At 41.1% G+C, this 19,953-nt stretch overlaps 1 protein-coding gene across 4 annotated transcripts in view; it reads right to left on the minus strand.

Moving 5' to 3' along the window:
• The window catches only part of LIPH (lipase H), a 51,069-nt gene that overhangs the window by 10,885 nt on the left and 20,231 nt on the right, over window positions 1-19,953 (minus strand). For 2 of the 4 annotated variants that reach the window (XM_077879982.1, XM_077879979.1), the window contains exons 3-8: window positions 18,666-18,774; window positions 13,140-13,241; window positions 10,981-11,070; window positions 7,844-8,011; window positions 6,063-6,158; window positions 3,852-3,963 (exon numbers count right to left, since the gene is read on the minus strand). In XM_077879982.1, coding sequence (XP_077736108.1) covers window positions 3,852-3,963; window positions 6,063-6,158; window positions 7,844-8,011; window positions 10,981-11,070; window positions 13,140-13,241; window positions 18,666-18,774 — 677 coding nt within the window. Of the gene's footprint in view, window positions 1-2,786; window positions 2,888-3,851; window positions 3,964-6,062; window positions 6,159-7,843; window positions 8,012-10,980; window positions 11,071-13,139; window positions 13,242-18,665; window positions 18,775-19,953 lie in introns of all 4 variants that reach the window. The other 2 variants (XM_077879981.1, XM_077879980.1) reach the window with 2 other exon arrangements.

Genomic DNA, 19,953 nt, shown 5'->3' on the forward strand with positions numbered 1-19,953 from the left:
TCTGGGTAATAATATATCAGGGTAGATGTTTCTGTTGTCACAGGTGTACCACTCTATTATCAGATTTGATACTTGGGGAGGCTGTGTGTATGTGGCCAAGAGGGTATATGGGAAATCTCTGCACTTCCTGCTCAGTTTTGGGAATCTAAAACTGCTCTAAAAAATTAAGTCTGTTGAAAAGAGAAAAAGCGAGTAAATGTCCTGAATAGACATTTCTCCAAAAAAAAAAAAAAAAAAAAAAAAGATACATACAAATGGCCAGTAAGCACATGAGAGACACTCAAAGTTGTTCATCATTAGGGAATTGCAAATCAAAGCCATAATGAGATATAACATAATGCCCACTAGAATGGCTACAATAAAGACAGACATGGGGACGCCTGGGTGGATCAGTGGTTGAGCAACTGCCTTTGGCTCAGGGCGTGATCCTGGGGTCCTGGGATCGAGTCCCACACCGTGCCTGCTTCTCTCTCTGCCTGTGTCTCTGCCTCTTTCTCTCTGTGTGTGTCTCATTAACAAATAAATAAAATCTTTAAAAAAAGACAGACATGTCTGTGGTATATACACAAAATATGATACATGTACACAAAGGAATATTATTCAGCCTTTACAAGACAAGAGAAATCCTGTCACGTGTTATAACATGAATGAACCTTAATATTATGGTAGGTGAAATAAGCCAACCACAAAAAGATGAATATTGTGTGAGTCCACTTATATGAGGTATCTAAAGTAGTCAAATTCATAGAAATAGTAGAATGATGCTTGCTAGGGACTAGGGGGAGAGGGAGAAGGGAGTTATTATTTAACCAGTATTGAGTTTCAATTTTGCAAGATGAAAAAGTTCTGGAGATGTTTCACAACAATGTGAATATATGTAACACTACTAAACTCAGAAATGATTAAGATGGTAAATTTTATGTTTTGTCTTTTTTAATCACAATTTTAAAATTTTAAGACAGATAATAACAGTGTTGGCAAGGATGTGGAGAAATTAGAATTCTTATACATGGCTGGTGGGGAATGTAAAATGTTGCAGCTGCTTTGGAAAGCAGTTTGGCATTTCCTGAAAATGTGAAATACATAGCTATCATATGACCCAGCAGTTCCACTCCTAGGTATATACCCGAGAGAGATGACAATATACGTCTACACAGAAACTCATACACCTATGTTCATTATGTGTATGTAGCAGCATTATTCATAATAGCCAAAAAAGTGGAAACAACCCAAATGTCCATCAGCTGACAAAAGGATAAATAAAATGTGGTATGTGTGAACAGAGTGGCACAGTGGAAGTAAGCTGGGCCCATAACCCAGAGGTCAGTGGATCAAAGTAAAATGCAGTACATTCATACCATGGAATATTATTTGGCCACTGATACATGCTATCGTATCTTGAAAATATTATGCTCAGCCAAAAAAGCCAGACACAAAAAGGCCACATATCGTATGATTTCATTTATATGGCATGCCCAGAATGTGTAAATCTATAGGGACAAAAAGTAGACTAGTGTAGACGGGAGCTGGGGAGGAAGCAGGAATGAGAAAGTACTAATAGGTATGGGGTTTCTTTTTGAGATGATAAAAGTGTTCTGGAATTACATGGTAGTGATGTTTGTACATTTTGTGAATATACTAAAAACCAGTGAAATATAAACTTTAAAAGGGGTAAATGTTATGGTATGTGAATTATATCTTAATTTTTATAAAAGGTTTAAAATTGAAAAAGAAATACATCCAAGACATGAATACACCAGGCATATCCTAGATGTGACTCCATTCGCACCATAGCCTGGTAAGACTGAATAAACTCAGGGCACATTCTCTGATACTATTTTCCTTTCCTTGAATTGTAAAACTACTAAATACTAAAATACTAAAAGCTAAAAGTTTACCTTGCAGAAGAGAAAAGTAGACATAATCTCCCCACGTAATAGAAGGACCATTTCCTTTTTTCCTATATCCTCTCTGATTGGTGATGATGTTTTCACAATCATTACTCAACTAAGAATGACTAAACATGAATAAAATAGAAATGTTAAGGTCTCTATCTTAATCAAGAAAAAACTCCTTCACAGGGATGCCTGGGTGGCTCATCGGTTGGGCACCTGCCTTCGGCTCAGGAGGTGATCCCAGGATCTGGGATTGAGCCCCACATTGGGCTCCCTGCAAAATGTCTGCTTCTCCCTCTGCTTCTGTCTCTGCCTCTCTCTCTGTGTCTCTCATGAATAAATAAATAAATCTTAAAAAAAAAAAAAAAAAGCCCTTCACAGAAAGTCCTAGTTGGGAGAAATTCACTACATAAAATTAAATTTCTAAGACATGTAAAGCCAACATGTAAGCAGTTATTGGCATAAAAAAAAACAAATTTTGTAGGTGAGCACTTTTTTGTTACAGACCTGCACGATTTCCCCTGCTATTTCTTGGAATGTCCAGGTGAGGTCCCTGCCCAGCTTCCTTACTGAAGATGACACCCTAGAATCTGCCTGACGCCGGTTGGTCAATATGCGCCCCCTAGCGGTGTCCTCCCTGAAACTGCAGCCGCACTGGGTTTGGGGACATTGGCATTGAAGGGAGTGTGGTATTGGCCAATCACTTGGCCTCTCTGAGCTTCCGTTTCCTTATATATAAAATACAGATGATAATACCACCTCACAAGGTTTTAGTGTAAACTGCATGAGCCTGCGTGTGTGATGTGCCTAGTTCAATAAACAAAGGCTGTTATTATTATGATCCGGGGATGCATTAAAGAAAAAAATCACCTCCAGACCACCAATACACACCTTCTCTATTCATCTCTATGGTGAACCCATAAGCGACTGCCAGTTTCAGATCACATTCCAGTTGGTCCTCTATGAGTGAAGCCAACAGACAACCCAAGTGCCTAGTAGATAAGAGGGCCCCCCAAAATGTTTATGAGTAAATGAGCAAGATGAACTTCAAATTTCTTTGCTTAAAGTGTTATTTTCCTCCTTTTTCCTGGTTATAAAATTAATGGATGAAACCAATTAACTATATATATTTATTTATTTATAACATATATATATGTTATAAATAAATAAATAAACGCACACACACAATATCATATAAAAATAAAAGAGAAAGTAAAGAGAGGCTGGAAAAAGCACTCCTATTCCTACCATCCAAGGGACAATCTAACATATTAGGCATATTGCTTTTTCATTTTTTTGGCATTGTTGATCTAATTTTATACTTTTCATCATTTGATAAATCCTGCATTTTTCACTTTGCACATTATAATTTAATAGGTTTCATAAGTTAATGTATAAGTACATTTTATAATATGAGAATATTTAATTCACCATTTCCCCTTCATTGGATTTTCAGGGTGTTTCCAATTTTCTATTGCAAATCACATTTTCTGAGTTGCAGAAACATACATATATATATGTGTGTGTGTATATATTAAGAGCTCACAAAAAATTGAAACGTGTGGGTGTGGATGCCTTTAGGTGTGGGATTGTTGGGATGGGGCAAGTATTTGCACTTTTATGTTACATATTTTATGTTACATATTTCTTTACTGTTTAAATCCTTTATAGCAAGAAAGGATGACTTTTGTAATTAAGTGTTTAAACAAAGGAAGGAAGCAGGAGAGGGAGAGGGGAGGGAGGGAGGAAAGAAGAAAAGGAAGTAGATCCCTGTACCAATATTTTTTATAAAGAGACAGGAAGATCAAGAACCACGAGAAGTGACCACTCCCATATATCTTTTGTAGAACAAAAACAAGTACAAATCTATAAATAAGAAAGTAGGTATATTTGGGATTTAATTTCTCTGAGCAAAAAGGGAAATAGCAAACTGCAAAGTAACCCAGCCCAACTTACTGATTGATTTTGGATTCTGTGATATTCCCAGCTTTATCTTTCAATTTGATTGTAATGGAGCCTCTTCTTATGTTCTTATTCCAAGTTATAATGTCCACAAAGTAATGATATACTGCAAAACAAGGAGAGAGCACAACGAGAGAAGGATACTCTCAATGGCTCCACTGAAAGGTCAGTTCCTAAAAACCCAACCTGCCTCATAACTTGAGTCTCTTGTTCTCTTCCTCTCTAGTTTCTCTGCAAAGATCCAGGGCAGAATTTTCTAATATTCCTTTCCATTCTTTTTGGTAGATATGGCCTGGGTGATGGAGAATTCAGTGGTCTCCAGTTGTCATGTTCAAGCACCACAGTTGGATTGGTGTTCCCACTTTATTGACTGAGGTATCATGGCCTACTGCTGAGTGTGACTGGCTCATTGCAATCTCTGCCCTTGTACGATAAACCAGCAAGGCGTCCACGAAGAGACTCTCTAGAGCTGACAAGGTCTTCCACAATCTGGGCCGTATCCACCAGCCTCCCTCATGTCTTCCCCAGTCCTGCCGTATCACCTGCACTGCCAAACTGTCCCTTGCTCCTGAGCCTTCTTCCCACTTGGACACTCTTACTTTGCCCCTTTTGACAACTCATCCTTCAGGTTTTGGCTTAATGTCCCTTCCTCCACGAGACCTTCACTGACCCTCAGACTAAGTCAGATGTCCCTCTTAGAATTTTTATTATGCTCTAGTATTCTCCTGTCATTATAGTCAACACATTTACCTATATTTACAAAGTGCAAGAAAAAAAGTGATAATCAAAAAAGTGGTGTGTATATATATATATATATGTATATATATATATATATAGGCATATCTATACAAATATTGCCTGAGTAATGTCTTATGCAGTTAAAAAAATAAAGTTAAAATATACTACAGCAATAACTGTGAAGGGATTCCTCTTTATAATCCTGGAAATAGTACCTTATAGGCATTCAGAATATTTCTACTGAATAAATGAGAATGCATGATGTGTTCAGAAAATTATTCTTCCTCCCTACTCTTTGCTTCTCAAGGTCAATGATGCTTTGGGAAGATGGGTTCTCACAGTGGTAGCCTGATTTGCTATCCTTTGATCAGACTTGCAGAGAAGGGAGTGGAATCTCAGGGAGATGTTGGTTCCAGAAATAAGGTCAGCCCTGGAGTATCCATTTCATGGCCCATTATTACTTGGGCACTTGCCTCCCTTGAACCGGGTAGACAGCAAACCCTGGGCTGTCACACATGGCTCCAAAGGGGGAGGGAAACCACTGATCTGCAGCCTCTTTTATTAGGGTTGCTTCTAAGAAGAGTGAAAAGGGGAACAAGATTACAAGACATGCCCAGGAAAATTTCTACTTGATTTCCAAGACATCTAGTCATCTGTTGCTACACTTAGCCCCTATCTGGAATATCCAAGCTCTCAGTGTCTTTAGAAGATCATCATGGTTGCTTTGGAGCTGGAACTGACCCATAGATGTGGCTGATACCTGATTTCACTGAGCCACAACCTCGGGTCTTTGGAGGAGTCAAGCACATTTTCTGGAAGATCTTAGTGATTAGAATGGCTATCCAGGGGGTTCCATGGATAGCTCAGTCAGTAGAGCATGCAACTCTTGACCTCAGGGTCTTGAGTTCAAGCCCCATGTGTGGTGTAGTTTGCTTAAAATCTTTTTGTAATAATAATAATAAAAAAGAACCGGGATGCCTGGGTGGCTCAGCGGTTAGGTGTCTGCCTTTGGCTCAGGGCATGATCCTGGAGTCCCAGGATTGAGTCCCACATCGGGCTCCCTGCATGGGGCCTGCTTCTCCCTCTGCCTATGTCTCTGCCTCTCTCTCTGTGTCTGTCATGAATAAATAAATAAAAAATAAAATCTTAAAAAAAAAAAAAAGAAAGAGCCATCCAGCAAAGCTAGCAATTTTGATTTGTTGAGATTGAATCCTTATAACCCAGAAGATAGGCATTATTATCCCTATTTTACCTAGCAGGACACTGAGATTCAGAAAGGTTAAATGTCTTGACCAAGGTCACATGGCTACTGTGTGGTAGAGTCGGGATTCAACCAACGTCTTCCAGCTCCAAAGTCCACACTTCATCGTGGCCTTCGTTTACCAAGAGGTAGCCAGGAAGCTGAGACTCAGCCATTTTTTAAAAGGGAGGGGGTTTGAAAGGCAAACAACCACATCCACTACTCACTGCAGTATGGTTTCTCCTCAGCTGTGTCGAAGAACGCTTTAGTCATAGGAGGGTTTCTCTGCTTTAAATACTCTTTCCAATTATCAGCATAATAGCCTATAAAGCAAGTTGGAAAAAGGTAACTAACATGTATTACATAAATGTAAAAGCAGCTGGGGAGGCAGTGAGAACAGTGAGTTTGACCACCCACACCACCAAGACAGTCTCCCTCTTACACCCCTGCTATGGGGAGGACCTACAGGGCCACCAGGCCATACTTCCCCTGCATCTCCCATACCTTGCTTGCTACCCCATCTCTCAGAGCTGGGACTTGCAAAATGACTCCACTGTAGCTCTCCCCCCTTTTTACTGACGTATCACCCTGGTTCTCAGTGGCACACTAGTTCTCTCACACCCTGGTTAGGCTAAGAATAGCACTGACATTTTTCAGTAATACATTCATTTTATAGATTAAAACAGATTCAGGTTTACACCTAAAATGCCAGCATTCTTGCAAAGCATTGTGCTTTCTTGAAGAACTACAATTATGCCCCTAAATTGCACAGAACCTGAGCTTCCTATGAAAACGTGGGCTTGCCCTTTGAACAATGAGAAAATTCCCATGATCATCCAGTTTCAAAGTCCTCACCATCTGGAATACTTCTACCAACCCTTAGCAAATATCCAAGCAGCCTTCACAGTATCTGCTACCCCCACCCCATCCCGTATGTGCACATAAGGACCAGGGCTCAGAGCTCCTGGGTGGCTCGGGTTGAGCATATGTATGCCTTTGGCTCAGGTTATGATTTTGGGGTCCTGGAGTCAAGTCCTGCAGTGGGCTCCCCCCAGGGAGCCTGCTTCTCCCTCTGCCTGTGTCTCTGCCTCTCATAAATAAATAAATAAATAAATAAATAAATAAATAAATAAATAAAATCTTTTTTAAAAAGGGGGGAAAAAAAAGAACCAAGATTCAGGGGCACCTGGATGACTCCGTTGGTTAAGGTTCCAACTCTTGATTTCAGTTCAGGTCGTGATCTCAGGGTCATAAAGTCAAGCCCCATGACCAGCTCTGTGCTCAGTGGATTCTCTCCCTCTCCCCTCTGTGCCTCTCCCTGCTCACGTTCTCTCTAAATTAAAAAAAAAAAAATCAGGATTCAGTGTGAGGGCATTTACCAGACACAGTTCGTTGGAAGGGGTCATTCTGCGGGGCCATTTGACAGGAGAGCCTGGGCCCACTGTGACCCTCCCCCATCAGAGGTTATGTGCATCAAGAGGATGTTTCTGTCCCCACGAGAGCAGGCTATGTAAAGTGACTATGCCCTTGGTGGACTTGGAAACTTTTTTTGGGACCTTCTTTTTTGTGCTAGAGGGTCCAGGAAGGTTGCACTGCCCTCTGGATGAAATTGTATGCAAATGGCTTTCCTAACACTGTTTATGAGTAGGAAGGCCAAGAGTGCTTCACAGAACAAATTGGCTAGAAAAGGCTAAGTAAATATTTTTTTAACGATGCAATTTTCAGGCGCATTTTTATTTGCTTGTTTATTTATTTATTTTTAAGATTTTATTTATTTATTCATGAGAGGCACAGAGAGAGGCAGAGGGAGAAGCAGACTCCCTGCACGAGCCCAATGCTGGATTCGATCCCAGGACCCTGGGATCAACCCTGAACCGAAGGCAGATGCTCAACCACTAAGCCACCCAGGTGTCCCTCAGGCCCATTTTTAGATAGTAAAATGGTGCTGGGATTCTACCAAAAATAAACTGTTTGTTCATCAGAGGGGGAAACTGCTTGTTGGACTTACCCAGAAGGGGACAGGACTCCTTTTGTGGTATGCCACAGTTGACACACTTGCCGTTCCTGTAATCCCGGTAGGAGTCACAGGGATATGCGGTAATGGAACAGTTCTCTCTCAGAGAAGAAAGGTACAGGTACACAGACCTCTGGTGGTCACACTTAAAATACTTCAATCCTTAATTGTAAAAGGAATGATGAAAGAGTAGAGCAGTTGTAGCCTTTAACAATAGCACATCACATTCCATACACCCACAATTCATCATCTGTCCTATATGCCAGGTACTGTGCTAACAGCTTCAATGTATTTTATTCCATTTAATCCTTATAAAAACCCATAGAACAGGATTCATGCCGGCATGTGGTAGGATAAAAGAAGATAGGCATGATTACCCCCATCTTACCCAGCAGGACACTGGGATTCAGAGAGCCTAAATGACTTGACCAAGGTTACACAGCTATTATGTGGTAGAAACAGGACTCAACCTGTGTCCTTTGTCAGTGAAAAGGAAGAGAAAAATCAATGGTAGATTTTCCCCAGAGATTCTCAGCAGAAGGCAAGCACGTTTAAACTAGTAAAGACATCAGAGAAAGAAGGCATTGAGGAGTAATTGATAGAGGAAGATCCCCAAGGAGGACAAGCAGAGGTGACAGCTTTGAAAAAGAAGGGGAGATGCTTCCACCCTGGGGGCAGAAGGGAACATGAATGTGAAGACTGATCTTGTAAACTAAGATGAGGATAGATAGAATGGCTCCCTCAGTAAGATCTTAATCTAGGTGAAAAAGGCAAATCTAGACCAATTTTAAGAAGTGAGGGTTTATAGGTAGTGAGATTTTTGGAATAGAAGCATCAGGAGTGATCACAGGGAGTCAGAAGAGATAAACATAAGGATTCTCTGGTATCACTGAGAGCCATGGAAAGGTTAGCAAGTTTGCCTGGATCTAGTACTCAATTAACAATGCTCCATGGCAGCTCCAGAATGTTCTCAAGCTAAGGTGGGTGACTTGGCAGAGACCTCCAGGGGTTTTGTACTGGGAGTACACAGGGCATTTATGAGAAACCCCATGGTAGGGGTTCCATTTCTGCTACAGGGTGAAGGGTGACATAAGAGGAATTGAACAATGCGTGGTGGCAAATGGTCAAGCCATGAATGGTCAAGAAGAGGTGACAAGCAAGCCTCCAGTTAATTCCTAGTGGGTGGGAGGTGGTGCCATGGTGAGAGAGGAAGGCATCGAGGTGCAGAGATGGCATCGGGAAGGTTAGACATGATGAAGCACCGCAGCACACAACACTGTTGGAAGGTGGATGGGTCCAATGATGAAGTCATTCATTCAGAAAAGGGAGTTGGGTCCCAAAGATGGGTAAACAAAGGAGGTGAATATCTGAGTAGGAAACAGTGATTATGAGCCTGTGGTTTGGATAGGCACTGAGTGCTGGAGTCAGATCCATGTTTCCTTTTCCCCCAGCGTCCACTTATGTCCATAGAGGAGATCAGTGAAGGACAGAAATAAACTGGGGCCGAGAGAAGAGAAGGGTTGGCATGGGGCCAAGCTGGACTGGACTTAATCTGACAGGTCAATATTGACTTATTGCTCCTGGAATTTCCATTTGCAGAAACAATGACATTGATAACAATACAGAGAATGTCCTTTATAAGCAAAGCACATTATCAGGACAGGATTTGAACACACACAATTTATGGTACAATTTGGTTGACCCTACTAATGCCATATCATCTGGATCATTTTCAAACACCACATAATTCCCGTGGGGCCACATACAGCTACCATTTTGTAACAAGATCATCTTTTTCTAGAATCATATCCATGATTATTTAACTTTCTCTAGCAATTGTGAAATACAGATTCAGAGCACTTAAGGATGGATTATTTTGTTCTGTCCCCGCCCACCCACACATTACTTTTATGTTGCCCTCTGTTTTTTGTTTTATGAGTTTTTTTTCATTATAAAATAATAAAATAATACATGCTCATTTAGAAAATATAAAACAATAGGAAATGATGCAAAAACCAGCTAGAAGTCCAATATTCAGACTTCACCACTAATGATTATTTGCAGCATTTATGTTTAGTCTTTTTTTCTATACTTACTTACATATGTACGAATATACATTTAAAAAACAAATTGGGATCATACTGTATAGTTTTGTGTCTTTTGCACTTAATATCCCATTGTAAGCATTTTCATTAATCTGAAAATATGACTTTTTAACAATTATATTTCTTTGTGTGAGTGTACAATAGTTACTTAACAATTTTCCATGTTGGATATTTAGACTATTTCTAAAAATTTAGTTATCATAAACAATACTGTGTCAGATATCTTTGCACTTCGATTTTTGTCTACCTTTTCCATTATTTCTCTGGAAGAAATCTCCAGATATGGAATTTCTAGAGCAAAGACACACCTTTGTAAGAAAGCAAGAAAGAGAAATAATTCATAATATCTTTTAATTATATGGTTATGGTTATTTGTTTTTTTATTTATTCTTTAAGTTAAGTATAATTAGCATACAGTGTTATATTGGTTTCAGATGTACAATATAATGATTCATCAGTTCTACACTTACTCAGTGCTCATCATGATAAATTTATTCTTAATCTCCTTCACCTATGCCCCCACAACCACCCCTCTGGTAACCAACCCTCTGTTTCTTCTCTATAGTTAAGAGTCTGGTTCTTTTCTGTTTGTCTCTTTTGTACTTTGTTCATTTGTTTTGTTTCTTAAAATCCACATATGAGTGAAATCATATGGTTTTTTTTCTTTCTCTAATTTCACTTCACATAATACCCTCTAGATCCACCCATGTTGTGGCAAATGATTTGATTCATTCCTTTTTATGGCTGAGCAATATTCCATTGTATAAATATACCACATCTTCTTTATCCATTCATCTATGGATGGATACTTAGGTTGTTTCCATTTCTCAGCTATTGTAAATAATGCTGCAGTGTTTTTTTTTTAAGTAGTATATTTGAGTAATAATTTTTAATTTGTAACTTATGTTTATACTGTATCTTCTCAGGTGATTTTTCTATTAAAAACTGTTACACATAGAATAATATATTTTTTAAATATGCCTTTTAAAATCACTACTATACAATATATAAAGTTTCTGCACTTACCTCCCAATATTGTCTTGGGGCAACCAGGTTGATCCAGTCCTCCATTTGGGTAGAAGTCTATGTTTCCTAAAGGCTCCCTGTAGCCCAGTGCTAAAGGAAAATAGACTATGCTTTTATTTTTGAATTTTCTCATTGCATAGCTCACTTGCCCAGAGGATATAGGCAGGGGTTTTGTTCTTCATATTGCTATATCTATTTAAATATTTTGCCCAAAGTTACCCAGCTAGTTAACTAGAATGCAGCATTTCCAACTAGGAGTCTATGAAGATGGTAATGAAATTTATTTCCAATATTTCTCAAGATATAAGGGTTTCGGTCACTCATTCACAGCAAGTCTGATAAAATGATGTTTCTTCTTTATATTTGGCTAGAAGCCTCTAAGTACCAATGATTCCTGGGCCTGTAATTGAATTCATTTCAGTCTTTCATGAATAAGAAAAAAATAAACTTTTACTTTATAAGAGACAAAATTTTTTAAATTGGAAACTCTTCTAGAAAATGGGAACCAAAAAAAATTGTAGGTTGATTTACTAATTGCTTATTTTCTTTAACCTTGTAACCACAAAATAATCAGTTAAATCCTTGATTTAAATGATTATTTGTACACATACACTTATACAGTACATATATATTGCAATAATAGTGGCTATTATGTATGGAGAACCTGCATGTGAGCATGGTACTAGGTGTTTTATATACCTCTCTTCTAGTTTTTACAATGTCCACAAAGTGGCCGTTGGTAAATTCAGATGAAGTAAGTTAGAGATGAAGACACTCAGAGGACTTACAGAATGAAATGACACTACGAGAAAGGACAAAACCTGGGATCTGAGTCCCCTCTGCCTGACTGCAAAGCTTATTGTCTGTCCTCAAAATTCACTCTCTCTCCAAGAATGAAAAATAAATTACTCTATTCCATCAAGCATGAAAATGGCATTGAGGTAATGCCCTTCAGGAAGGTAATACTTTGCAAACTACCTTGTAAGAATGCAGCTATTTTACAGAGACATTTCCTCTAAGGCTGACAATTGCTGAATACCACACCAGAGAACCTGTAATAGGTGAACATGGGTTTTTCTTTTTCTTTTTTCTTCCCCCCCCCCCCCGCCAAAGATGGCAATTTCTTCTAAAAAAAAAAAAAAGATTTTATTTATTTCTTTAGAGACAGGGCATGAGCAGGGGGAGGAGCAGAAGGAGAAGGACAAGCAGACTCTGTGCTGAGCATGGAGCCAGACACAGGGCTCTGTCCCTTGACCCTGAGATCATGACCTGACCTTAAATCAAGAGTCAGACGCGTAACAGACTGAGCCACTCAGGTGCCCCTGATCAAGGGTTTTTCAGGTGGTTGTATCACAAAGAAGGTATGTTACTAAAGACTGCTCTGTCCCCTCAGCCCTCCCCAGGCTCTAATCCCAGACATCGGGTTATAAAGATCCATCTTTAACATCACCCCAACCCCCATGTCATGTACCCATCCCAGATATGAAATCAGCACTATAAAAGAGAGAAATGGCCAGGAAGATCTACAGAGAGCTGCAGAGCTATAGATAGCTCAGAATTGCTCTATACATAGACACACAACACTTGCGCATGTCTTTTAGCTTAAGAAAATAATGGGAAAGATGGGGTACCTGGGTGGCTCAGTGGTTGACCATCTGACTTTGGCTCAGATCATGATCCCAGCTTCCTGGGATCGAGTCCCACATCAGGCTCCCCACAGGGAGCCTGCTTCTCCCTCTGCCTGTGTCTCTGACTCTCTCTGTGTCTCTCATGAATTAATAAATAAAATCTTAAAAAAAAAAAAAAAAGAATGAGAAAGAACCAACAAAAATAGAAATCATACAACCAAACCCTGCTGCATATATGGAAACATTTGTTCACATGCTGTGTAAATCAGTCTGCCCTTGACTGGTCAAGATGATCACCTTAAAACTAAGAAACGTTGATGGGAAAAGTACCTCCACTCTAGCAAGACATCTTGGATGCCTACATTAAACCAGTGTCCCTTTAGTATCTCTGTGGATTTGGAACCCTGCCCCACAGGAAAAGAGAGAATCTGGAGGAACCTGATCCACCCCTGCATGATGATCCCCTCAGGGGGAGACTCTTTAGGAGTGTGGGAGGGGGTGCTCACTGATCCACAAGGACAGGAATGTTACCGTCAATGTCAGAATGGATGACGTCAACGAACTGTGCATCACCAGGATCTAATCTGTCCTCAGGAGGTCTCCCATTGAATAAAGGGCCCGCAGGGTCAAGACCTGGAAAGAAAACCGAGTTGGCTGGGCAGCCCCACGCCATGAGTCACTTGCAGCTGGGCTTTTGATCCTTCCCCACAAGGATGGCACACAGGCTGCAGGGCACTCTCAGGTGGGCAAGCACTTGCATTCCCATCCTGCTTTGTCAGGTTCCTTTCCACAGCCCTATAGCCTTTTCCCACAGATGAGATGGTCACCCTGGCAGTGCCCTCTGAGAACAGCATCCAGACCCCATTAGGAGCTGTATCTTTTGTGGGGCTCAACACCAGGAAGTGTACAGACATATGGGGACTGGGGCATGGGGATAAACTGGTTCCTGAGGAAAAAAGCCCCTGAGGGTACATATAAAAAGCAGATGCTATACTTATGCTTATTGCATTTTAAATGTTCTAGGAACCTCACTCAACCTTTCCATCTTGTTATTAATCAAATTCCTTTAGAGTTTTAATTTTTATTCGTATATACTAGCTCATATGATCCACATCACAAGCCTGTTGGGAGGCAGGGTAGCTGTTATTCCCATTTTACAGATGCAGGGACTGAGGTTCAGAGAGATCATGTGTCTTAACCAGAGCCACAGCCTCACAATGGCAATGACCTCTCTCTTTGTTGAGCTCTTGGTTTCATTGCACTGGGTTTGGCACACGCGGTGGGAAAGTATGAAACTCACTGCTCAGGCCAGGTATCAGCGAGGGAAATAAAGTGGGTGTCAGTTCCTGCAGAACTAACCCACCCCGTAAATGCCTGAGCTTATTTCTTGCCCTTGGTCAATGTTGGCTGGGTGTTCCTAACCATCAGCTGGAAAAACAAGAGTGCAGCTCCAGTGATGTTGTAACTACAAACGAAAAACTTTAAAACAACAGCAACAACAAACCACCAGAGCTTCCCAAAGGCCCTGCTAGAAACCTACCTGGATTGAAGAAGATTCCAAGGGATGTCTCAAAGTCTTTAGTCTGTGATAGTCATTTTGTTTTATTTTATTTTATTTATTATTTTATTTTATTTTATTTTAATCTGACAGAGAACACACAAGCAGGCAGAGCTGCAGGCAGGAAGAAAAGAAGCAGGCTCCCTGCAGAGCAGGGAACCCAACTCAGGACTGGATCCCAAGACCTGAGATCATGACCCGAGCCGAAGGCAGACACCCAACCAGCTGAGCCACCCACATGCCCCTGAAAGTCATTTTAAATGGCATATTCCATCTCCTGGTGTTATATATAAAATCCAAGAGATCGCATTCTTGCCTGACTTTCCTGGTTCTAGTCTCACTCTTTCTATTTCTCCTCCCCAACACTCTTGCTTCCTTGAGGCTTGTCTCTATCTGCCTCCCTTCCTTATCTTTCTCTTCCCCACCCCTCCAGCTTTTCTTCTTCTTCAGTCTGCTCTCTACTAAAACTGACGTGGGTGGAGGTGGAACAACACCCAGACACCCAAGTCCACAGTACATTCTCAACACAGCAAGAGAAACTTGTAGCCTTAGAAAGAGTTTGCTGAGGAAGCCCCCCACCCCACCCCATAAGACAGCAGCACTCTTGATCTAAGAAAAGAAAGAAAGAAAGAAAGAAAGAAAGAAAGAAAGAAAGAAAGAAAGAAAGAAAGAAAATGAACAGTGAGCATGCTGGTTTGTAGCAGCCTCTACATCCATGGCAGAGAAATCCACTTACTATAAACGTTCAAACCAGAGCAGTTTTGAGCGTTTTGAGGGTGCTATTGGTAATTATATCAAGACAGGAGGCACAAATGGAGACTGGGATAGGAGGCTTGGATATATGATCACCTTACTGACAATTGATAGCAAATCATCAGTTTACAATGTCAGCCAAAAATCACAATTAAAGTGCACTAAAAAGCTATGTGTTTTGTGTGGACAGAGGCTACTGGAGTCAGCTAGATGTGACTTGGGGCCCCAAACCTAATACCAACCAGCTATGTGACCTTAGGCAAGTCTCTTGCCTTCTCTGAACCTCAGCTTTTTAAATCTGCAAAATGGAGGTTAGAATTAATAGCTACTTCAGAAGACTTATAAAAGGGCTCCTGGATCTGAATCCAGAAGATTTTGAGGTTATTATAGAGTAGAAACAAAAATGGGAAAATGGAGCTCTTTCTTATTCCCCAAAGATCACCAGAAAAGCGTCTAGATGGTGCTCATTGCCTTTTATTACAGCATTAACCAATTTGAGAATTTGATGAAAGCCCTAGTCCTCTCCCCAGACAGATATCCAACATAAGACCTCACTCCAGGACTGATACCTGACATTTTGCGAGAGGCTTCAGGGGCCTCATATTCCCATCCGCAACTTCACTGTGAACTCTCCAAGGCAAGACTATCCAATAAATAAAAGTGTAATGTGAGCTACTTATCTGATTTTAAAATTTCCAGAAGCCAATTTAAAAAGTAAATAGAAATAAGGAGAATGAATTTTAATAATACGTTATATTTAATCCAATTTGGCCTAGCATATCCAGATGATCATTTCAACATGTAATATAAAAAAGTTGAGATTTTTTTAATATCCTCTTCTTTTTTTTTTTAACTTAGTCTTTGAAATCTGGTATGTATCTTGCACTGAGAACATCTCAGTCTGCATGAGCACATTTCAAGTGCTCAGTGGCTACATGTAGCCAGTGGCTACTATATGGGACAACAGCACAGCCCTATGGTCATTTCTCAAAGTATGGTGTTCAGACCACCTACCTCTTCTGCTTTAAAGTAGACACCTGGGCCCCAACCCCAGAGTGCTGGTTCAGCAAGATAGCATGGTAACCGGCACCCCATGGGATTTTTACACACCCTTAAGTTTGAGAAACAAGGGGCAGCCTGGGTAGCTCAGCGGTTTTGCACCTGCCATCAGCCCAGGGCGTGATCTCATGAATAAATAAAATCTTTTAAAAAAAATTTTGAGAAACAACTGTAATGTATTATCAAGTGATGTCGGTACTTGGAATATTTTAAAATCCACTCATGCTCTTATGTGGATCATGCCGCCATCTTGTGTTAAAGAAGTTAATGAGAAATAGGGGGTGCCTGGCTGGCTCAGTTGGTAGAGCCTCTGGCTTTTAATCTCAGGGTCATGAGTTCAAGCCCCATGTTGGGCAGGGAGCCTATTTAAAGAAACAAAACAAAACACAAATATTAAGAAGTTAATGAGAAATAAAACCAGGCGATGTACCTAGACAGAAAAAGCAAAAGGAAGAGCAGATGTAAGAAGAGAAATGGAGGAAATGAAGCAGCCATTATGGCCTACCTGATTAATAAGCAGAAGCATCTAATCCGGGGGAGTTGGGTTGGGTGTGAATTGTGTCCCTAGGCAACAGGCCCAATTCCCACTCCACACTCCAGTGAGGCCAGTCGGAAAAGGCAGTGGGAGGTAATCAGAAAAGGGAAACGCTTCACCCCTGAAGCTTCTCTGGGGGACAGCCGAGATTAACTTTGGGAATCAGAGGGGATGAAGAATCTGGAGAACGTGGGAAAGTCAGGAAGCCAGAAAATTGAGCTGTGGACCATTAGCGGTGTCCCGGCCACAGAGTAGGACCACGTGGGCCCAGAGTGGAAGGTAGGCTGGCTTGGGTTATACTGCACTCACAGTCATAGTAGTGATGGGGACAGGTTTGCTGGGAACAAAACTGGGGGTGAGATAGGATGGGCCCAATGGTGGGCTGGAGTCCTCCAGGGCCAGCACTAGACAGCGGACTTTGCTCATCTCTTCCCAAACTTCGTGGTTAGTGATGTCAGGTTGATAGCTTGAAGTCAGCAGTGGTGAGAGTATTCAAACCATGGAGATCAGCAAACACTACAAATCAGGATTTTTGTGGGGAGGGTGGTCATGGGGAGATCTGTTGAGGTTCTGAACACAACACGGGGGAAAGTCCCCCTGCCAGAAGAGCTCCCTTATCTGTATAAGGGGCACAAGCAGATTCAAGCCTTCTGCCCTTTGATCCTATAGGGAAATGAAACTTTTAAAAAAATATATTTGTTTATTTATTTATTTGAGAGAGAGAGAAAGAGAGAAAGAGAGAGAGAGCACACTTGGGGGGAGGGACAGAGGGAGAAGTAGACTCCCTACTGAGCAAGGACCCAGACTTGGGACTGGATCCCAGGACCCAAGATCATGACCTGAGCTGAAGACAGACACTTAACCAACTGAGCCACTCAAGGGACCCTGGGAAATGAAACTTTTTAAAAAAAGGACATGTTGCATTCTCAAACATAAAAATAATAATGTGAAAAACTTAAAAAGAGCTCTGCATCCCTAGGAAAGCAAGTAAATGAAATGAGGGTGGCCTTGGCCTTTTGAGTGAAAGTGTGAAAAAAAAGTACCAGGGAAAACAAAACAATGTGACCTCAAGTATCGGGACTAGAGGAGACACCAATGATGTCTGCGTGTGTGTGTATGTGTGTGCACGCGTGCGCACGAATGAGGGGGGAGGCAGGGGGACAGAATGATTGCTCCTGGCTACCAGTCAAGTAGCACATTCAGAGACTGTGACCCTAAAAGTTTATCTCACAAACATAGTTAACTTGAATCTTTCCTTCCTCTGTTCACTTCTACCTTCCAGATTCCCTAGATTCAAAATAGCTCTGTGTGAGGATGCATTCTGGGAAGGGCACGAATCAGGGGAGAAGGCTTCAGTCCCTGAGACAGAAAGGCTCCCTCAGCCTGTCCTCTGTGGCTGTGGAAAGTTACTGGAACAGCGGGTGAGAGAACCCAGCAAAGGAGTCTTTGTTTGCGGTTTCACCTGCTGTGTTTCTGAGTTTTCATTCAGCTTTGTCCTGAAAGCTCATATTCAGAGGGTAAAACCCACTATCAAAATTCCCATCTCATTTTCCTATCATGAGACTCCAGCTGTGCCTGGGGATGGGAATGTATTAGGTATATGGTTCAGGCTAACTTAGATTAAATGAAAGGAAGATGGCTATCTGTTTGAAGGGCACAGATCAAATCCCCAAGGACCATAGCTGTGTTTTCTAACCAGAAGTTACCATCAATCTTTTCTATGGCAGATACAATTTACAATTATACATGCTTTGCATGTATTTTATTAAATAATAACCTGAGGACCATCTAGGTGGCTCAGTGGTTGAGCATCTGCCTTTGGCTCAGGGCATGATCCCAGGGTCCTGGGATTGAGTCCTGCACTGGGCTTCCTATGAGGAGCCTGCTTCTCCCTCTGCCTATGTCTCTGCCTCTCTGTGTCTCTCCTGGATAAATAAATATTTTATATTTTTTAAAAAATAAATAAAAAACAAATAACCTGAGGTCAGTATTTTCATGGTCTCTCCTTTGCACCAAAGGACACACACTCAGAGGGTTTAAGTAATTGGAAGAGCTGGCTTTGAACCTAAGGACTCGGATTGCCTGCATCATGTTCCCCTAGATGCACCCTGCCCAGGCCGACTAACCCGTGCCCATTCACAGGAAGCCTTACCTGTAATTCTCCCCAGCTGCCCATTGTACATCTTTCCAACAAACCCAGCTATGTGGGCTCCTAGACTTACTCCAATGATATAAATGTTGTCAAGAGAAGCTCCTTTTACCTGGAATTTCAAGAGGTCCATCATTATCGATTATGATGACAATGTTTAGAGGAATTTCCTAAACTTGACTTTGGAAATGGTTCTTAAGAGAAACATTTCTAAGCAACTTATATCTATGATCTCACTTAAATGTTACAACCCCACAAAGCAAATACCATTCTTTTGATTATACAGATGAGGAAACTGAGGTCCAGTGTCAAAATAACCTGCCCAATATCAGTCAGGTAGGGAGAGGTAGAGCAGGAGTCAAACCAGTCTGTTCAACTCCAAGCCTGGGCCTTAACTTTTATGCTGTGGTGTCTCCTTTTATGCTTCTGCTAGAAATCAGGCAGAGACATCTCTAAATCCCTCCCAATTGAGAAGGGCAACAAAACATTTTGGTGAACTCCTTTATCTTCATGCTGGCTCTGTTAATGGGCAGAGAAGGAAGGAAGGAAAGGAAGGGGTGGGGGTGAGGGTACCACTCACCACAATCTGCTGCGACAGCCTGTGGTGAGTCATGTTAATATTATTCACTTTCCTAGGGCTGTGGCTTCAGTGGGAGAGCTTGTGTGAAAGTTCTGCTGCCCCTGGCCACAGTGGCCTGATTCTTTCTGAGATAGTTCTGATATAGTCACTTTTTTGGTTTCTTTCTTTCTTTCTTTCTTTTTCTTTCTTTTTTGTAAAGGGGGCAATTCATGAGATAGATCACTAAATAAAATTTAAGATTTATTTAATCTTTGTGAGTCTTCTAAAAACATAAATCATACACACACACACACACACACACACACACACACACATCTCTCTTCAGAACATGTGTATCAGCTTTGCTTTTGGATAATCCAGTCAGTAAACTTTAGGCATGTCTAGGAAGAGGAATGGCTCTAGAAGATGAAGAAACTCTACACAGTGAAGCCAGAAAACCCCTAGACAGAACCTCTCTCACCCATGACACCTTTATGTGACTTAGAAAAAGATATCCCTTCCTGAGTACACTTTACTGTTATTGCTGGCAAATATAATAAATATGTAGGTCTACAATGTGTGCAGTGACAGTGGTGCTCCCTTAGATGGATGCCCTGTGCAGTGCACAACTTACACAACCATACTTTTGGGCCTTCCCTCCACCTGGGCTCTCTACTTTCCCTAGAGCTTAGCTAGGTTTTCAAAATAATCCCCCTGTTCCCTGTAGATATC

Source organism: Canis aureus, chromosome 31 (genome assembly GCF_053574225.1).
Source record: "Canis aureus isolate CA01 chromosome 31, VMU_Caureus_v.1.0, whole genome shotgun sequence".
In the NCBI taxonomy this organism is placed as follows: Eukaryota; Metazoa; Chordata; class Mammalia; order Carnivora; family Canidae; genus Canis; species Canis aureus.